The following is a 14,162-nucleotide window of genomic DNA, read 5'->3' as shown; positions in this document are numbered from 1 at the left end:
GTTGTGGAACTCTGGAATTTTTCTGAGTTCTGGACAAGGACCGGAAGCTCCCGAAGGTGCTGAGGCAGGGTGGGGAGGACAGGACACACACATAGAAGCAGTGCACACAAACCCCAGGAACGCACCAGGGCCAGGGGGTACAGGATAGACGTGGCTCATCTTCCCCAGAAGCCTGTTTTGCTCAGGATTAGTGAAAAGTAGGAAGTTGTAAGTGCTCACCATTAGTTCAATAACAGCTTTGCTTTGCAGGATGAGGAGGGAGGAAGCTACCTTAACAGCACATGCTGAACTCCAGCCCGATCCTAATTTCAAAAAGTTTAAACCATGAATACATATACATCGTAGGATTAAGAAAAGTAATTTGAAACATTTTAATATTAAAACAGACATGGGTGAAGATAGAGAGTAGAATGGCGGTTGCCAGGGCAGTGGGGGATGGGGAGTTGTTTAATGAGGACAGCTTCAGTCTGGGGAGGTGAAAAAGTTCAGGAGATGGATGGTGATGACCGTTTCACAACAATGTGGAGATACTTAATGCCCTTGAACTGAACACTTACCATGGTTAAAATGGTAAATGTTATGTCATTAAACTTTTTCTTTTTTTTTTTTTTTTTTTTTTGAGACAGGATCTTGCTCTGTCACCCAGGCTGGAGTGCAGTGGTGCGATCATGGCTCACTGCAGCCTCGACCTCCCGGGGTCAAGCCATCCTTTGGCCTCAGCCTCCTGAGTAGCTGGGACTACAGCAGTGTGCCGCCACACCTGGTTAATATTTGTATTTTTTTGTAGAGATAGGGTCTCACTATGTTACGCAGGCTGGTCTCAAACTCCTGGGCTTGAATGATCCGCCCTCCTCAGCCTCCCAAAGTGCTAAGACTACAGCTGTGAGCAGCCATGCCTGGCCATGAATCTTTTATCACAATTTTTTAAAAAAGAAATGTATGAAGGCATAGGAAATAATTTTCTATAATTTTAAGATGTAAAAGATGAGATTTTCAGTCCATTCTGCTCAGGATCACATTCCCTCTCCCCATATTAGTGGGGAAGTTGGAGAATCTACAGTTTAAGGAGGCCTCAGGATCTTTTGCACAGAGCAGTCCTTTTAGCCACAAATTACTTAGTAGTTCCTGGAGTTTATTTATAACTCTGAACGATACCTTCCCCACACCACCATTTTTGCTAACAATGAGATCAGGAGTCTCAACTGCAAGGAAAAGAAGAATGGAATGGAGTGGGTGGGTCTAGGCAGGGTTGGGGCTGGGGGGAGGCCTTCAGCTCCTGTCACCAGGAGGCCCAGAGGGGAAGGGAGAGAGAGGCAGATGGCTTGGGGCTCTAACAGAAGGGCAGGGTCCTCTTGAGGTTGCTGTAAGCATCAAAGGGGCTCATGTGTGACGGAGGCAGGTCACAAGCTTTGCCCACCACACATCAGAGGCAAGAGGACTGGGATGAGTGTGTACTAGGTAGCCCTGGCTTTATGTTAGTATCTCAAGCCTCATCACAAGCATCCTCATTTTACAGAGGACCACGCAGCGGCTCTGAAAGGTTGGGTAACTTGTCTAAGGTCACATGGCTCACAAGTCATGGAGCCAGAATTTGCATAGGGGGTAGCCTGGCCCCATCTCAGCCCTGGAGAGGCACTGAGCCCTGGTGTGCCTTCCCAAACAGGCAGCTGAGTGCTCCCAGGAAGACGGTGTTGGGCCGCTCAGCCCTCTCACTCACACCTCAGAGCAGCTTGGGGCCCTCCCATCCTCTCTAGGGTTCCCCACCCAGCCCCATCCTGGGCCCCAGTGTGTCCCCGAAGCACCAGCCAAGGAACAGCTGCCCAGTGTACCTTCTCTGTTCCACCCACTCACCACTCTCCATTTTCCTGTGTGCTCTTTAGGATTCAAGAAGGGTAAGATTAGCGACCTTCAGCCTGGAAGTTGCCCCTGGCTTCTCTCTGGGCTGCTGACTGACTGGTACTAACCTTGAGGGGCAGAAGATGGGTTTTCTGTGACACTTCTGGGACACGCAGTGGCCTGATGGCCTGGGTTCACTGTGGCTCTTGCTGATTTTTGGCAGTGAGCACGGGGAGGCAGTTTCACTGAGCTGACCTACTGTGTGCTGGGCTATCATAGTACGATGTTGAGTAAGACGAGCTCCTGGCCTGCACCAGGTTCACCATCTAATACAGGAAAGCGACAAGGAGGCAAGCCATAGGAGGTAGCACATGAGTGCTGGCACGTACCAGCAGTCCCAGCTATTTCGGAGGCTGAGGTGGGAGCATCGCTTGAGCCCAGGGGTTCAAGGCCAGCCCGGACAACGTAGTGAGATCCTGTCTCTTAAAAAATAAAAAAGGCTGAGTGCGGTGGCTCATGCCTGTAATGCTAGTACTTTGGGAGGCCGAGGCGGGTGGATCACCTGAGGTGAGGAGTTCAAGACCAGCCTGGTCAACATGGTGAATCCCCATCGCTACTAAAATGGGCATCATGGCAGGTGCCTGTAATCCCAGCTACTCAGGAGGCTGAGACGGGAGAATTCCTTGAACCTGGGAGACGGTGGTTGCAGTGAGCCGAGATTGTGGCACTGCACTCCAGCCTAGGCAGCTGAGCAAGACTCCGTCTCAAAAATAAAAATAAAAAAGAGGCAACTTTATTCTGTGAAAGTTGTGGAAACCAAGGGGAGAGAGGAGCACCTAGTACACCTTGGAGAGGGTCAGCCCAGTGTCCGTAAAAAAAAGCAACGTTTAGCTCAGATCTGAAGGATGGAGGAGGTGGCAGCAACGGGACAATCATCACTCCAGTGCTGGCTTTCTGAGTCCCAGGGCTTGTCTTTGTTGACCTACACCATTTTCTCAGGGAAGAAGAATTCAGCGTACACAAAATTCATGTATACCACTGTGCTCCTAACCTGCCTCAGAGGGAACATGTGCTTCTTGATGTTGTGAGCGATATGTACTTTCTAGTGTAGTCTTTTTTTTTTTTTTTTTTTTACTTGGCATGATTTCATATTTACATTTTCCTGCATAATGACATTTTCTATACACTTGTCATTTTTAATAGCACTATAATTTTCCATCACGTTGACATCCTATAATTTGCCTTGTTATTTCTCGGTTGCTGAGCGTTTGGGGAGTTTCCGGTTTTTCTTCACAAATGGTACCATGTTATCTTTAGAGAAGTTCATTTTTCCCCTTTATATTCTCGGATTTATTTCCCAGCGAAATCACCCATTGGAGCAGGAGCGGTGGTGCTGCTCTTGTTACATAGCGCCAAACGACATTTCAGAAAGAACAAGCTGATGCGGGCTGTGCCGGCATTGCTGCCCCTCCACCACGTCCGACCCTGGGGCTTAAAATATTTAAACTTTTTTTTCCAAGTTAAAAAATCTTGGCCGGGTGCAGTGGCTCACACCACTAATTCTACACTGTGGGAGGCTGAAGTGGATAGATACTTGAGGCCAGGAGCTCCAGACCAGCCTGGGCCAACATGGCAAAACCCATCCCTACTAACAATATGAAAATTACCTGTGCCTGGTGGTGCACGCCTGTAGTCCCAGCTTCTCAGGAGCCTGAGGCAGGAGAATCGCTTGAACCTGGGAGGCGGAGGCTGCAGTGAGCCAGGATCGTGCCACTGCACTCCAGCCTGGGTGACAGAGCAAGGCTCCGTCTCAAAAAAAAAAAAAAAAAGAAAAAATCTTAAATATATACTTTAAAACATTGTCTTTTTTTGCTTTAATTCATTGTTAAAAATAATGTGACACTGAGGGCAAATATTTAAAAGAAAAAAAAAAGTCTCCTCTGGTACCTCTCCAACATACTTTGGTTTTTGTTGTTCCTGCACATCTGCATGCATTATTATTATTATTATTATTATTATTATTATTATTATTTTGAGATGGAGTTTCCCTCTTGTCAGCCCAGGCTGGAGTGCAGTGGCACAATCTTGGCTTACTGCAACCTCTGCCTCCTGGGCTCAAGTGATTCTCCTGTTTCAGCCTCCCAAGTAGCTGGGATTACAGGCACCTGCCACCATGCCCAGCTTTTTTTTTTTTTTTTTTAAATAGAAACGGGGTTTCATTATGTTGGACAGGCCTGTCTTGAACTCCTGGCCTCAGGTAATCTGCTAGCCTCGGCCTCCCAATGTGCTGCGGTTACAGGCATGAGCCACCGTGCCTGACCACCTCCCTCGCTTTCTGAGTTTCCTTGTTTCTTTGCCCACTCAACGCCCATTGAGCATTGCTTAGTAGTGTTTGGCGTTCACATCCCTTTAGCTGAGACAAGGTCACCCCCATTCTGGCCCCCAGCCCTGAGCACAGCGCCTGGCACCCAGCAGGCATCCAGTCCAGCTTTCAAGGTGGTTTTGTTCTGCAAGCACTGGCTTGAGCAGATCCTTCTGGATTGACCAGGTGGGACCCTGTGGAACCCATACGCCCCAGGTGAGCCACGCCAGTGTCCAGGGGAGTGACCATCTTACTTTTCTCCCTCAGGACTTCCTGGGCAGATACCCAGTCTCCAGGCACTCCTGGGTGGGGGCCTGGCGAGGCCCCCAGGGCTGGCACTGGATTGACGAGGCCCCTCTGCCGCCCCAGCTGTGAGTGACCATGGGCTTTTCTCCCTCCTCTGCTGTTCTGGATCCTCCATTTGTCCAGGGTCCACCTCCTTGCTGCTCCCCTAACCTGGAATGCCACTCAGAAAGCAACCCACGCCCATGCTCACGGCCTGGTGCCTGATGAGTCCCTGTCACTTCACTCCTTCCTTATTTGGGTTCCCAGCACGTTCACCCAAGCAGGGTTGTCACCCCCGTTTTACAGATGCGGGTTCAGCTGCCCAGGGAGATTTGGGAATTCATGCAGTGCCACGTGGCTGACCAGTGCAGTGACTCACTCAGTGCGCAGGCCGGTAGAGGTGACAGGCACACAGGCTAGAGGGTCTGTCTGGGAAGCGAGGCCCCGGCACCCTAAACACCTCTCCTCTTTCCCCTCCCACCCTTCCCCAGACTCCCTGAGGACGGCAAGGACAACCCGGATATCAACTGCGGGGCCCTGGAGGAAGGCACTCTGGTGGCTGCAAACTGCAGCACTCCAAGACCCTGGGTCTGTGCCAAGGGGACCCAGTGATCTGGGCTCTGCCTGTCCTCAGCCTGCCAGGCGGATGCAGCACCCCTACAGGGGAGGCCAGCTGAGAGCTTGGGCAGCCTCTTCCTGGACCCAGGCATCCAGGTCTCCCTGCTCTGTTCAAGGGGGCACACACGAGCGAGTCTAGGAGCTGGACTTCAACCCAGGAAGATGCATCCGAGGGAAAGGAGATTTTCTGTGGCCTCAGGCCCGAGTGCCAATATTAGTCTCCAGCTTCTGTGGATGATTCGTTTGATGACATTGGGATGGTTGTTTAGCATGTCTGTGCCTTGGTTTCATTAAAATGACAATTTCTCCCTAGAGGAAAAAGACAGGGTTAGCAACCACAGCTGATTCCAATCTGGGTTCTCATTCCGACGCATGGAAACGAGTCTGCTGTTGTTCGGTGGCAGTGGGACTCGGCAGGGATAACGTCATTGCTGTGAATTCTATTCCAGGCAGCTGCGTGTACGTCGGACACAGCCTACCGGCAGCCTCTGTGGAAAATTAACCAAGGAAAAGGAGCGGTCAGGCCTGGGAGGAGGGGGGAGAGAGGTTTTCTTTCCCCGCCCTGAGAGTTGTCAAAGGTTGGCAGACAGGAAGGTTCTGGGTGGAGATCCCGCATGTGGGCTGGCCGGCCCCTGGCAAGTTGATGCCCAAGGGTAAGACAAGACAGAGAGGACAGGGCCACCTGGCAGGAGAAGCCAGGAGAGCACCCCAGCTTGGTAAGTGGAAGCTGAGAAGTCTGAGTGAGAAAGGAAATCAGAGAAATGGGGGCAGGTTCCAGGCAGCTCTTCCACCCACAGCTGCAGAGACGACCAGCCTGAAGAAGTCTCTGTGCTGGGGTGCAGTGAAGACCTTCAGGCTGGAGGAAGTGGCTGACAGAGTTGTGTAGTCCCTTGAGTCCAGCTAGATCTCCAAACAGCAGGAGCCTGGGCCTGCGTCTTAGCTTGGTGCTGAGCACGCACTCAACTGGCCCTTGCAAGCCAGCCTTCCCTCTAAAGTCAGACCACGCACCGAGATCCCTCCTAAACAGAAATCCTTATTGGTGCATCTGAGCCAGTAATGGGCTGTCTGGGAGAATGGGATGGAGAGTCCTAGATGGAAGAAATTTCTCACACTCTTTTTAAAAATTAGTATTATTATACTTTAAGTTCTGGGGTACATGTGCAGAACGTGCAGATTTGTTGCATAGGTATATACGTGCCATGGTGGTTTGCTGCACCCATTAACCTGTCATCTACGTTAGAAATTTTTCCTAATGCTATCCGTCCCCCAGCCCCGCACTTCTCACACTCTTGAGATGTAACAACAAAAAGGGAAATGGAGACCAGGTGCGGTGGCTCATGCCTGTAATCCCAGCACTTTGGGAGGCTGAGGTGGGCGAATCACAAGGTCAAGAGTTCGAGACCAGCCTGGCCAACATGGTGAAACCCCATCTCTACTAAAAACACAAAAAACTAGCTGGGCATGGTGGTGGGCGCCTATAATCCCACCTACTCAGGAGGTGGGGACAGGAGAGTTGCTTGAACCGAGAAGGCAGAGGTTGCAGTGAGCCAAGATTACACCACTGCACTCCAACCTGGGCGACAGTGCAAGACTCTGTCTCAAAAAAAAAAAAAAAAAAGGGAAATGGAAATTCCCTGGCTGGAGGTGAAATGGGTGGCTTGGGTGGGGCAGACACCAATCAGAATACATCCTATGTGAGCAAGAAGCTGTGTATGTTACCACTCCCACCCCCTGCCGTATGTTCCCAGGGTCTGTGCCTGGAGAAATGACACATCTGTAGGTTATGAGTATACAAAACCTTATCTAGCCTTCTCAGTACCTTTTAGAGAAGGGAAGTGTTGTACTTAAAGTCACCCAGCTAGAAAGTGCAAGGTCTAGAATGGAACCCACTTGCTGTCTGACTCCAAAGGCCATACTCTCCATCCCAGCACACAGTAGAGGAATCTAGAAAGGTATTAGTGGCAGCCGAGTGGGAAGCCATCAGGTGGAGTAAGGGAGAAAGGAGGTACCAAGTTACTTCACACTTGTGATAATCCACACCCTCGGTTATCTGTTGCTTTATAACAATTTTTTTTTTTTTTTTTTTTTTTTGAGACAGAGTCTCGCTCTGATGCCCAGGCTGGAGTGCAGTGTCATAATCTCAGCTCACTGCAACCTCTGCCTCCCAGGTTCAAGTGATTCTCCTGCCTCAGCCTCCTGAGTATCTGGGACTATAGGCATCCACCACCATGCCCAGCTAATTTTTGTATTTTTAGTAGAGATGGGGTTTCGCCATGTTGGCCAGGCTGGTCTCGAACTCTTGACCTCAGGTGATCTGCCCGCCTTGGCCTCCCGAAGTGCTGGGATTACAGGAGTGAGCCACAGTGCATGGCCTGCTTTATAACAAATTGTTCCCAAACTTAGCAACAACTATTTGCCCCAGACGACTATTTTCCTCCCCCTCATTCTGTGGATTGACCAGGCAGTTCTGCTTTAGATGGTATTGGATGGAGTGCTGGAATGGCTGGAAAGTCCAAAATGGCCTCACTTGCTCAGCCAGCAATGTGGTGCAGGCTCCTAGCTGGGGACCTTAGTTCTTAGTTCTCCTGTACCTGCGGCTCTCCACGTGGCTGCTTGAGCTTCCTCGTAGTATGGCAGATGGATTACAAGAAGGAGCATTCCCAAATAAAGGACAGCATAAGCTGGATCTCTGGAGGGCCAGCCTCAGAAATCACCCAGTGTCACATGGGCCACATTTTATTGGTTACAGGGACAGCCAGTTTGAAGGGGAAGAGAAATATGTCTTTATGCTGTATCCAGTGCTAGAGTGCTAGCCCTTGCTACCTGCTCTCCCAGCCCCAGTGCTCAGGGCAGCACTGGCAGAACTGAAGTACTTGCAGAGTTAAAAACAGCAACATCCAAGAAAATCATTAAGTTTTAAAACTGTCTCCCATCCCAGTAGGTATAGCTTAAAAAGTAATAATAAAAATAAAACTGATTGTGTCTGAAATATTTCACAATTTAAAAATGGCTTTGTGCCGGGCTCAGTGGCTCACGCCTGTAATCCCAGCACTTTGGGAGGCCGAGACGGGCGGATCACAGGGTCAGGAGATCGAGACCATGGTGAAACTCCGTCTCTACTAAAAATACAAAAAATTAGCCGGGCGCGGTGGCGAGCGCCTGTAGTCCCAGCTACTCAGGAGGCTGAGGCAGGAGAATGGCGTGAACCCGGGAGGCGGAGCTTGCAGTGAGCCGAGATCGCGCCACTGCACTCCAGCTTGGGTGACAGAGAGAGACTCTGTCTCAAAAAAAAAAAAAAAAAAAAAAAAAAGCTTTGTAAACCTGTGGGACTTCTGAATTCATCAAGACAATTGTTAATATGGCCGGGCACAGTGGCTCACGCCTGTAATCCCAGCACTTTGGGAGGCCAAGGTGGGCGGATCATGAGGTCAAGTGTTTGAGACCAGCCTGGCCAACATGGTGAAACCCCATCTCTACTAAAAATACAAAAATTAGCCAGGCATGGTAGCGCACGCCTGTAATCCCAGCTACCCAGGAGGCCAAGGCAGGAGAATCACTTGAACCCGGGAGGTGGAGGTTGCAGTGAGGCAAAATCGCACCATTGCACCCCAACCTGAGTGACAGTGAGACTCCATTTCAAAACAAAAAAAAATTGTTAATAGAATTTTATTTTATTTTATTTTATTTTATTTTATTTATTTATTTTTTTTTTTTCTTTTTTTTTTGAGACGGAGTCTCCCTCTGTCACCCAGGCTGGAGTGCAGTGGCCAGATCTCAGCTTACTGCAAGCTCCGCCTCCCGGGTTCACGCCATTCTCCTGCCTCAGCCTCCCGAGTAGCCGGGACTACAGGTGCCCGCCACCGCGCCCGGCTAGTTTTTTGTATTTTTTAGTAGAGACGGGGTTTCACCGTGTTAGCCAGGCTGGTGTCGATCTCCTGACCTCGTGATCCGCCCGTCTCGGCCTCCCAAAGTGCTGGGATTACAGGCTTGAGCCACCGTGCCCGGCCTAGAATTTTAAAAGTCAAGAATAAGGATATAAAGAAAATATTTTTGTACAGGTGTATAATATTTGTGTTTTAAGCTAAGTGTTATTACAAAAAAAGTCAAAAAGTTAAAAAAATTATGAAGTTACAGTAAGCTAATATTTATTATTGAAAGAAAATTACTTTTCATAAATTTAGTATAGCCTAAGTGTGCAGTGTTTATAAAGTCTCCAACAGTGTGTAATGTCCTAAACCTTCACAGTCACTCCCCACTCACCCAGAACAACTTCCAGTCCTGTAAATGCCCCATACAAGTGTACCGTTTTTTATTTTATTTTTTTTTTTGAGGCGGAGCCTCACTCTGTCCCCCAGGCTGGAGTGCAGTGGCACAATCTCTGCTCACTGCAACCTCTGCCTCCTAGGTTCAAGTGATTCGCCTGCCTCAGCCTCCCGAGTAGCTGGAATTATAGATGCCTGCCAACATGCCGGGCTAATTTCTGTATTTTTAGTAGAGACGGGGTTTCACCATGTTGGCCAGGCTGGTCTTGAACTCCTGACCTCAGATGATCCACCCACCTCTGCCTCCCAGGGTGCTGGGATTACAGGCATGAGTCACCACACCCAGCAATTTTTGTTTTTGCTTTTTTTTTTTTTTTTTTGAGACAGAGCCTTCCTTCTGTCGCCCAGTCTGGAAGGCAGTGATGCCATCTCGGCTCACTGCAACCTCCACCTCCTGGGTTCAAGCAATTCTCTGCCTCAGCCTCCCGAATAGCTGAGATTACAGGTGCTCGCCACCATGCCTGGATAATTTTTGTATTTTTAGTAGAGATGGGGTTTCACCATCTTGACCAGGCTGGTCTTGAACTCCTGACCTTGTGATCCACCCGCCTCAGACTCCCAAAGTGCTGGTATTACAGGCGTGAGCCACTGTGCCCAGTCAATTTTTTTTTAATTTAATTTTTAAACAGCAGCCATGCTAATCTCTGTATTGTTCCAATTTTAGTATGTGTGCTACTGAAGAAAGCACTATTTCTCTGTTTTTAAAATTTATTTTATTTTGTTTTATTTTATTTTATTATTATTATTTTTTTTTTTTTGGAGAAGGAGTCTTGCTCTGTCGCCCAGGCTGGAGTACAGTGGCGCAATCTCGGTTCACTGCAACCTCCGCCTCCCGGGTTCAAGCAATCCTCCTGCCTCAGCCTTGAGTAGCTGGGATTACAGGCGTGAGCCACTGTACCCAGCCTATTTCTCTTTTACACCGTATTTTACTGTAATTTTTCTATGTTTAGATACACAAATACTTACCATTGTGTTACAGCTGCCAACAGTATTCAGTGCAGTATATTGAAGTCAAAATTAAAATATAGAGATGAATCCCTAAATTTCTCATGTTATTTGGGATACCAGAATTGTAACTTCGGGCATACACACAGACTGACTGGTCTTCAATATGTCCAAAGAACAAAGAGGAGGTTTTATAAAAAGGAGAAATGTTGGCCAGGTGTGGTGGCTCACACCTGTAATCACAGGACTTTGGGAGGCAGAGGCAGGAGGATCGCTTGCGCCCAGGAGTTTAAGACCAGCCTGGACAACATGGTGAGACCCCATCTCTACAAAAAAATAAAAAATAAGCTGGGTGTGGTGGCCCCCAGCCTGTAGTCCAACTGCTTGGGAGGCTGAAGATGGAGGATCGCTTGAGCCTAGGAGGTTGAGGCTGCAGTGAGCCATGATTGTACCCCTGCACTCCAGCCTGAGTAACAGCCAGACCTGTCTGTCCGACAAGAAGAGAAAGGAGAAATGCTATGCATTGTTTTTCCAGAAAGTCCATTGGCACTAGTAGAGTGTTGGGGAGCTGGCACACTCTGACTGGTAAGTGGCTTCAGTAGGTAAAACTAGATTTAGAGCAGTAGCAGGAGGTTTCAGAAGCCATTAGATAAAACTGGTTTCAGGTGAGAGCAGGCTGTTTTGGCCGCCAGGCTTGCAGAGAATTGCATTCTGGGACCTGTGTTATGTGCTCTAAGAGCTTTTTCCCCCTAGCTTCTCAACTGTTTTAATTGGGTCCGACAAGAACGACCCAATTCAAAAGGCCGGGCATGGTGGCTCATGCCTGTAGTCCCAGCACTTTGGGAGGCCGAGGTGGGCAGATCACTTGAGGTCAGGAATTTGAGACCAGCCTGGCCAAGGGCATGGTGAAACCCCCAGTCTCTACTAAAAATACAAAAATTAGCAGGGTGTGGTGGTGGGCAGCTGTAATCCCAGCTACTTGGGAGGCTGAGGCACGAGAATGGCTTAAACCCAGGAGGTGAAGGCTGCAGTGAGCTGAGATCGTACCACTGCACTCCAGCCTGGGTGACAGAGCGAGACTCTGTCTCAAAAAAAAAAAAAAAACAAAAAAAAGAATGACCCAAGTTATATAATCAACTTTCACAAGTAACATGCTCTACAGGTTTGTGGCCTAGGAGTAATAGGCCATACCATAGAGCCCAGGTGGGTAGGAGGTTCTACCCTATAGGTTTGTGTAATTAAATGATGTTTGCACAATGATAAAATCGCCTGACAACAAATTTCTTAGACGTTTCCCTGTTGTTAAGTGACACATGACTATTTAAAATGTATTTGATCTGAAGCTATCTCTTTCTAATGCTATTTTATCGGATTTTAATGTTATGCTGACTTCATTAAAAGAATAAGGACTCTCTGTCATCTGAGCTCTGGAGGAAACACCACTGATGTGTGTGGCAGGGTAGGCAAGGAAGTGCTCAGAGTCTTCTAGGTCCTGTCAAAAGAACCGAGGACGAACCAGAAGAGGCTTTCACTGACCAAAGTCAGTTTTCTTTTTAAATTAATTAATTTTTGCTTTAAAAAATCTTTTTTCTTAGGATTACTGTGATTAAATTAAGGGTCTTCAGATGAGAGGGGCCTGGGTTACCCGGGTGTACCCAGTGTAATCACAAGCGTCCTTATAAGAGGGAGGTAGGCGGGTCAGAGGGTGCTGGAGGAGGAGGAGGAGGAGACTGGATGTCAGAAGCCGGGGTTGTCGTCGGAGGAGGAGGAGGGACTCAAAGATGCTACACTCTGGCTTTGAAGGAAGGGACCAGGAGCTATGGACTGCAGGAAGATTCCAGAAGCTGAAAAAGAGGCTGGGCGTGGTGGCTCACGCCTGTAATCCCAGCACTTTGGGAGGCTGAGGAGGGCGGATCACTTGGGGTCAGGAATTCAAGACCAGCCTGGCCAACATGGCGAAGCTCCTTCTCTATTAAAAGTACAAAAAATTAGCCGGGCATGGTGGCAGTCACCTGTAATCCCTGCTACTCAAGAGGCTGAGGCATGAGAATCGCTTGAACCCAGGAGGTGGAGGTTGCATTGAGCCAATATTGCGCCACTGCACGCCAGCTTGGGCGACAGAGGGAGACTCTGTCTCAAAAAAAAAAAAAAGCCTGGAAAACTCAAAGAACGGATTCTCCCCTCAAGCCTCCAGGGGGAACGTGGCTCTGCCGACACCCTGATTTTGCCTCAGTCAGACTGCAGACTTCTGGCCTCCCAGAGGTAAGGTACAAATTTTGCATTCTTTTGAGCCTCTAAGTTTGTAGCAACACTATCAACTGTATCACAACTTTAAAAATATTTTAGACCGGCCATGGTGGCTCACACCTGTAATCCCAGCACTTTGGGAGGCCGAGGCGGGCGGATCACCTGAGGTCAGGAGTTCGAGACCAGCCTGGCTAACACGGAAACCTCATTTCTACTAAAAATACAAAACATTAGCTGGGTGTGGTGGTGCGCGCCTGTAATCCCAGCTACTCGGGAGGCTGAGGCAGGAGAATTGCTTGAACCCGGAGGCGGAGGTTGCAGTGAACCGAGATCGTGCCATTGCACTCTAGTTTGGGCAACAAGAGCGAAACTCCGTCTCAAAAAAATAAAAAATTTAAAGAGCAAAACTGTCTTAAAAAACATATATATTAAGGGTCTTCAGATGAGAGGAGCCTGGGTTACCCAGGTGTACCCAGTGTAATCACAAGCATCCTTATAAGAGGGAGGCAGGCGGGTCAGGGTGCTGGAGGAGGAGGAGGAGACTGGATGTCAGAAGCCGGGGTTGGAGGAAGGACTCTATAGGCAGATTACCAAAGGGGTCCGTGAAACCAAAAAAGGTTAAGAACCCGTGATCCGTCTGCCCCCTGTGATTTCACCCTGTCTCATGGCATTAAATACCATCAATAAGCTGATGATTTCAGAAAGGCATCTGTAGGCTGTGCCGCTCTTCTGAATGTCAGATCTGGTCCCCTGCCGCCTGTCAGGCCTCATGTCCCTTCTTCCCTGGGCTCGCTCCCCTCCAGCTGTTTCTCAAGCCCGCCTGTCACTTGTCCTTCCCCCCTCTTCTCCTTCCATGGCTGAAATTCACCTGCTTGAAATCATCTGCTTGATTATGCGTAAGCTCCACAAGGACAGGATTTGTCTATGCATGAATCCAACCTTGGTGCTTAGAATGATGCCAGCCCAGCCTCATGCCTGTAATTCCAGCACTTTGGGAGGTCGAGGCAGGCGGATCACCTGAGGTCAGGGGTTCAAGACCAGCTTGGCCAATGTGGGGAAACCCCGTCTCTTCTGAAAATACAAAACATTAGCCCAGCACAGTGGTGGGCACCTGTAATTCCAGCTACTCGGGAGGCTGAGGCAGGAGAATCACTTGAACATGGGAGGCAGAGATTGCAGTGAGCTGAGATCACACCACTGCACTCCAGCCTGGGTGAAAGAGTGAGAGACTCCAACTCAAAAAAAAAAAAAAAAAAAAAAAGGAAATAGTGCCAGCCCATAGGAAATGCTTAATTCCCCTTAGTGGAAAGGAGGAAGGGATGAACCTTCCTGAATCTCTTTGTGTTTGGGTGAATCTCGTCTCTTGTCCACAGTTTATGATGGTTTTGCTTCATTATTCAATCTAAGACTTCATAGGAAGATTAGCCCATTTTTAGACTTATGGATAGGAGAAAATATGTTTGGTTTTAGCGCTGTCTGCATATTTATGTTCAAAATATCTCACTATTTAATCTGTTTGCTCTGTAGGGGGTGTATCTTAGAGTCTG

The 14,162-nt window shown here is 48.7% G+C and overlaps 1 protein-coding gene across 1 annotated transcript in view; it reads left to right on the top strand.

Moving 5' to 3' along the window:
- Nucleotides 1-6,646, top strand: part of KLRG2 (killer cell lectin like receptor G2) — a 29,217-nt gene extending 22,571 nt beyond the window's left edge. Inside the window, exons 4-5 of the mRNA XM_007983102.3 lie at nucleotides 4,466-4,569; nucleotides 4,975-6,646. Of these exons, the coding sequence (XP_007981293.3) occupies nucleotides 4,466-4,569; nucleotides 4,975-5,095 (225 nt within the window). The 3' untranslated portion in view covers nucleotides 5,096-6,646. The remainder of the gene's footprint in view (nucleotides 1-4,465; nucleotides 4,570-4,974) is intronic.
- Nucleotides 6,647-14,162: the final 7,516 nt, after the last annotated feature.

Source organism: Chlorocebus sabaeus, chromosome 21 (genome assembly GCF_047675955.1).
Source record: "Chlorocebus sabaeus isolate Y175 chromosome 21, mChlSab1.0.hap1, whole genome shotgun sequence".
Classification (NCBI taxonomy): Eukaryota; Metazoa; Chordata; class Mammalia; order Primates; family Cercopithecidae; genus Chlorocebus; species Chlorocebus sabaeus.
The sequence above is the reverse complement of the archived record's forward strand: the minus strand, read 5'-3'. Positions and strand labels throughout refer to the sequence as shown.